General features: G+C 48.0%; 1 protein-coding gene across 1 annotated transcript; it reads left to right on the top strand.

The window, feature by feature from the left end:
• Positions 1-2,230: 2,230 nt before the first annotated feature.
• On the top strand, positions 2,231-5,114 carry LOC125540313. The gene is made up of 3 exons (XM_048703918.1): positions 2,231-2,577; positions 2,690-2,895; positions 4,642-5,114. The coding sequence occupies exons 1-3, from the start codon at positions 2,488-2,490 to the stop codon at positions 4,898-4,900; spliced, it is 555 nt and encodes a 184-aa protein (XP_048559875.1). The 5' UTR covers positions 2,231-2,487; the 3' UTR covers positions 4,901-5,114.
• The last annotated feature ends 303 nt before the right edge of the window (positions 5,115-5,417 follow it).

Below are 5,417 nucleotides of genomic sequence, written 5' to 3'. Positions count from 1 at the left end.
GTGTCAACATTAAGCTTCACAAAACCCACAGATGGGTGAATCCCCCCTCTCTCCTAATAGAAACATTTGGAGAAGAAACAAAAACATAATTAGCCGTCGTGAGAGCAAGAATTCCTATAGCAATCTGGATAGCATCTTGAATCTTCTCCTTATGCACCCACTTACGCCTTCCCCACTACAAATGCCAAGTGGTGACGGCAATCATCTCACATGTATTTTGGAGGCCCGTGATAAATAAATCTTGATCTGGAAAGTGAAATAAAAATTCCGGGACAGTTTCGCTGGCATGATCAACTTCCCAAGCTCATTCAATAACTTTTTCCAATACCAGCCTTCTCCAAACCTCCTTAGTTTTTTGTCATTGAAACAACAAATGTTTCATATCTTATAGACCGCAAGAACAAGATGGGCAAAGGGGCAAACTTCTCAGATGTCTATTACCAAGCGTAACACAACATGAAAAAGTGCCATGCAATGTTCGTCAAATAAATATTTCCCTTAATTTGCTAGGACTAAGCCTTATGCGTCGTTGCTTTTGCCACCACTTCAACCAATGGTCATTCCAATCTTTCAAAAAGACCGCTTAGAAATGTGCGATCCTGACCCAGCTAACCCACAATCCACTTACTCCTTTAACATTGATACCAAATAAAAGGCCCAAGGCCTAGGTGGTAAAAGGTAAAATTGTGCCATCTTCTTCGCTGAGGGCAAGGAGCTCTATTGTTCTAATGCTGTAAAAAAAGAACAAGGATCTCTAATGACGTTTATCAGGGATTTGTGGCAGGGACGATTCTTGTGCATTCGTGTGCAGGGGGCCTAAGTTTGGAGGCCCCGAGGCGGCGGCCCCTATTGCCCCCCTCCCCCTCCTTAGGGCCGGCCCTGTACCGACGCACACATCTTGGTAAAATGCCTAACCAAAAAAGGGTAAAATGCCTAAAACCCAGCAACATCACAAATGGAATCATGCCTTACGGTGTTTTTGTTGGATAGTCCTCTAAATCATTACTAAAACACTGGGTGCACAAATAAAGTATACAAGCAATAGCAATAGTTGGTATTGTTTATTTATTGATTTATTTTTGAAAGCCAATTGACGGGTCTTGATGCTTAGCACCACTTTAATGAAAGCTATGGCTACGTGCACCCGAGAATGCAGAGGGATTACAAGTTTTCTCGCAGAAAAAGTGTAGAGGCATGATGGCTATGTGCACCCGAGAATGCAAAGGGATTGGAAGTTTTCTCGTAAAAAAACGAGTGCAGAGGCAGGGAGGTTGGTCCTTCCTTTTCAAGAAAAAAGTAGCTGCGAGTTGAATATTTGCGTTTAGGTAAATCCAAAATTGTTGCCTGCATTCCATTTTAACCCTAGCAGATCGCTATCGAATTGGAAGGATCATGAAGTAGCTGCTCTGAATTAACGCGGGCCACGGTAATGCAGGAATTACCCACCCCTACGGACCAGAATGAAACGGCGCAGAAAAGTTTCGCACGGGAATGGCATGAGCGTTGAGCGTGGCGGTAGCAGACGGAAACAGAGCCATCGCCCCACACGAAACGGCGGATCGCCGGCGGCCGAAAGAGACGCGGACGGTTGGCCCGTCCGACCCGGCCGATCGGCAAGCTGCCCAGCCCTCTAGGCATATACTAGCATCGACCCCGTGTCGCGCACGCCGGAGGCACTGGCGCTGCTGCCACTGGCAGCTGACTGATCCAGCCGTCGTTTTCCTCCGGTGCGGTATACCCGCAGGGAAAAGGACCGCCCACCTCCACCTCCGGCTCGACCTCCTCCTCCTTTGATTCCTCGGTGCCCACTCTTCGCTTTGCTCGCCAGCTACTCGCCACCGCAAAGCGCACCGGCGCACGAAACGAGTGTCGCCGTCGCCCGGAAGAACACCCTTCGCCGACGGACATCTGGCGCATCGGTCGCTTCGTCGTCGCTACGTACAGAAAACGGCAAAAAGCACCCGTCAACCGATCGGATCCTTCGCCCGCAAGGAAAGGGAAGCCGTGATCTAAACAAGATCAGAAAAATGAGAAAGTGAAAGGGAAATTGTTTCATCTCCAAGCCAAGCCAGGACACCCGCCAGCTCGCCCCGGCACATCAACCGGCTGGAATCGTATAGGTGTGTTCTACGAGTAATTTATTTGGTAATCACGCAGCCAGCGGAGTAGGCGGTGGCATCGATAGAGTACACAGTCTACAGACCACCACGACAGCAAATCAGCAGAGTGGCAAGAGGAAGAATACAAAGCGGGAGGGGACGTCGACCTCAGGAAGACCCACCCAGCAGTAGTGGCGAGCCACATCTCCGATGCGCATCGCCTTTCCTTCCCTCTTTCCCACCCTCCTCCTCTTATCCCCCGAAGCAGAGGAAAGCCGGCGAGCGAGCTCTCCGTGCTCTGCGTAGCAGGTTCGATCCATCGATCGCCGGTGCAAGGCTAGCTGCCCAGCAAGCGGCGTGATCTGGCTTTGATCGGCCGGCGACCCCCATGGCGTCCATCGTGGTGATCGGCCTGGTGCTGCTCCTCGACATCCTCGCCTTCGTCCTCGCCATCGGCGCCGAGCGCCGCCGGAGCACGGTGAGCCGCGCCATCTCGTAGCCAATTCGTTCAAGCATCTATGTATGCGTACGTGCTCAGGCCGGAGGCGTCTGGTTCTAGAATCTTGATTGATTGGGGAAACTGGGTGCAGGCGCAACTCGGCGAGGCCGAGCCTGGCGGCAGGCGGTACTGCGTGTACGACACGGACGCGTCCACCTGGTACGGCGTCAGCGCGCTCGCCCTGCTGCTGGTCGGCCAGGCCGTGGCCATGGCCGCCAGCCGCTGCTTCTGCTGCGGCCGCGCGCTCTCCCCCGGCCGCTGGCGCTTCTTCTCCGGCCTCTTCTTCGTCCTCTGCTGGTAAGAAATCAACCAGTTAATTCACCAACCAACATCTAAATTCTGATCCATACATCCATGGTCGACCGCTGGCTTCCAGCCTGCTGATTAGCATCCACTACTGCTTATTTGTTCGTGCGATTTCGCCCTTGTAGTTCAGGCCTTTTGCGGTCGCACACCTGACTCTGATAGTGCTGATTGAGCGGTGCGCCGGTGTCAGTTAATTATTGCAAGCACCATCTAGGATATGTTTAATCAAACATGTCGGCGCCTTATAGGCACTCGAGCATATGTTTGATCACATTTGGATGTGACAGAGATGCAAAAAATACACAGTAGTAGTTGATTCCTAAACATGATAACATATAAACATGTCAAGATACACTGTCAGTCACTATGAATGACATTTTGGTCAATAGGCACTACTAGAAATCAGTGACATGTTGGTCACACGTTAGCACATTTCATGTCTGTCGTACCTGAAGCTAGCTACAGAACGAAATTTTGGCTTCTACACTCTGTTCATCACACGCTACAGAGTAGGGTATAAAACTCTGTTCAGCAGTATTCTACAGCTATGTCAGCACAAACTACAGAGTACAGTTTATAATAACTCTGTTCAGCAAAAAACTACAGAGTATAATCTAGACCAGTACCGACCCTGAAACTCTGTCGGCCGTTCCTTGCTCTCAAACTCCGAAATTATGGGCGGTAATGACTATAATGTGCACCCTCAGTTCTAATTTTACACCTTTAATTTATTTTTCAACAAGGAGGACAGCCATCTTTATTGTACTAGTTCTATTCAACAAAGTCTTGGAAAATAAATATACCTAACTAGTACGTATGTTTAATCAAACATGTCGGTGTGCTATAGGCATTCGAGGGTATGTTTAATCACGATTGGATGTGACAGAGATGCAAAAAATATACAGAGTGGTTGATTCCTAAGCATGATAACATATAAACATGTCATGGCACACTGTCAGTTACTATGACTGACATTTTTTGTCAACAGACGCTACAAACAAGTCACGTGTTGGTCACACATTAGCACATGAAGCTACCAACCGAACGAATCTTTTGCTTCTAGAAACACTCTGTTCATCACAAACTATAGAATGCAGTATAGAACTCTGTTCAGCACAAAACACAGAGTACAGTCTTTTAACTCTGTTCAGCAAAAACTAGAGAGTATAGTCTACAACTCTGTTCAGGTAAAACTACAGAGTACTACACTGTACACCAGTACCGACCCTGTCGGCTGTTCCTTGCTCTGAACTTGTGGGTGGTAATGACTGTAATGTACACCCTCAATTCTATTTTACTTGGTACTTTGATCATGTTATTTGTTCTTAAATATTACTGTACTACTTGACACACACTAGGATCATACTCAACCAAATTTTGGTGGCCTCATTCACATTGGTTTATGGTTCATAAATGTCACTGTGTCCTTTGATCATACTACACTAAACAAAACCAAATGACTCTCTGCACTGCAGTACAGAATGACGTCGTACAAGCACAACATTTTTTTGGTTTCCTAACTCTTATCTGTTCAGCACACTGTTAGTGTAAGTACAGTTTTGAATAGCAATGACTCTGTCGACAGGGTCGGTAAAACAGACTACAGTTTTGAATAGTCTGCACTGCAGTTTCCTAACTCTGTTCAGCACACTCTAAAACAGAGAGAGTACAGTTTACACCAGCAACGACTCTGTCGGCTGAAAATCTATCTGAATCTGTGGGTGGTACAATATGCAGGCTGACGTTCATGATCGCGGAGGTGTGCCTGCTGGCGGGGTCGGTGCGGAACGCGTACCACACCAAGTACGTGAGCGGCTACTACAACGAAGGGGCGCTCCCCTGCGCCATGCTGCGCAGGGGCGTCTTCGCCGCCGGCGCCGCCTTCGCCTTCCTCACCACGCTCTTCGTCATGCTCCACTACGTCTTCTACTCCAAGGCCCGCGCCGCGCCCCCGCCCATCATCAACGGCGGCGGCATCGGCATGACCCGCATCTGATCCCTGCGGCTTGCTATGATCGTGGAGCGATGTCTGTTCGTGTCGTGTGTTGTAGGTTAAGTGTGGGGTGAATGTGTGGCTCTGCTCTGTGTGCCGAGAACAGTGTGCGTCATTGATAGTGTTAGTGAACAGCTGAATAGATCATGTGGGATTGTGGAGTGTGCGTAGAAGAGATCGGTCTGTTTGTCTAAGTATTTTACATTCATGCGCCTTATGTTTACTGTATTTTATTTGAGAAAGGCAAAGATCATATATTAAAACTGACCACTAAAAAAACTAAAACTGATAAATCCTTATAGGACCATCTTTGAAAAACAGAAAAATGCACACATGTCCTTAGCGAAGCCAGAAAAACGTTGTCATTTTTTTCGGAAAAACTTCTGATATATTCATCTTTAATCATGGATCATGGCAGTGTAACGTAAACAGAAATAATAAAAATTATATTAAGATCCGTAGACCTAGGGACGACTACAAGCATCGAAGCGAGCCGACGGCGGGCCGCTATCATCGCCCT

The sequence above is a fragment of the Triticum urartu genome, chromosome 2 (assembly GCF_003073215.2).
Source record: "Triticum urartu cultivar G1812 chromosome 2, Tu2.1, whole genome shotgun sequence".
Classification (NCBI taxonomy): domain Eukaryota; kingdom Viridiplantae; phylum Streptophyta; class Magnoliopsida; order Poales; family Poaceae; genus Triticum; species Triticum urartu.
The sequence above is the reverse complement of the archived record's forward strand: the minus strand, read 5'-3'. Positions and strand labels throughout refer to the sequence as shown.

What these genes read in the sequence shown, in the direction of transcription:
- LOC125540313 (XM_048703918.1), top strand. Translation starts at nt 2,488, where the DNA reads ATGGCGTCCATCGTGGTGATCGGCCTGGTGCTGCTCCTCGACATCCTC. An exon ending in CCGAGCGCCGCCGGAGCACG is followed by an intron (nt 2,578 to 2,689) that starts GTGAGCCGCGCC and finishes AACTGGGTGCAG; the next exon opens with GCGCAACTCGGCGAGGCCGA. An exon ending in CTCTTCTTCGTCCTCTGCTG is followed by an intron (nt 2,896 to 4,641) that starts GTAAGAAATCAA and finishes TACAATATGCAG; the next exon opens with GCTGACGTTCATGATCGCGG.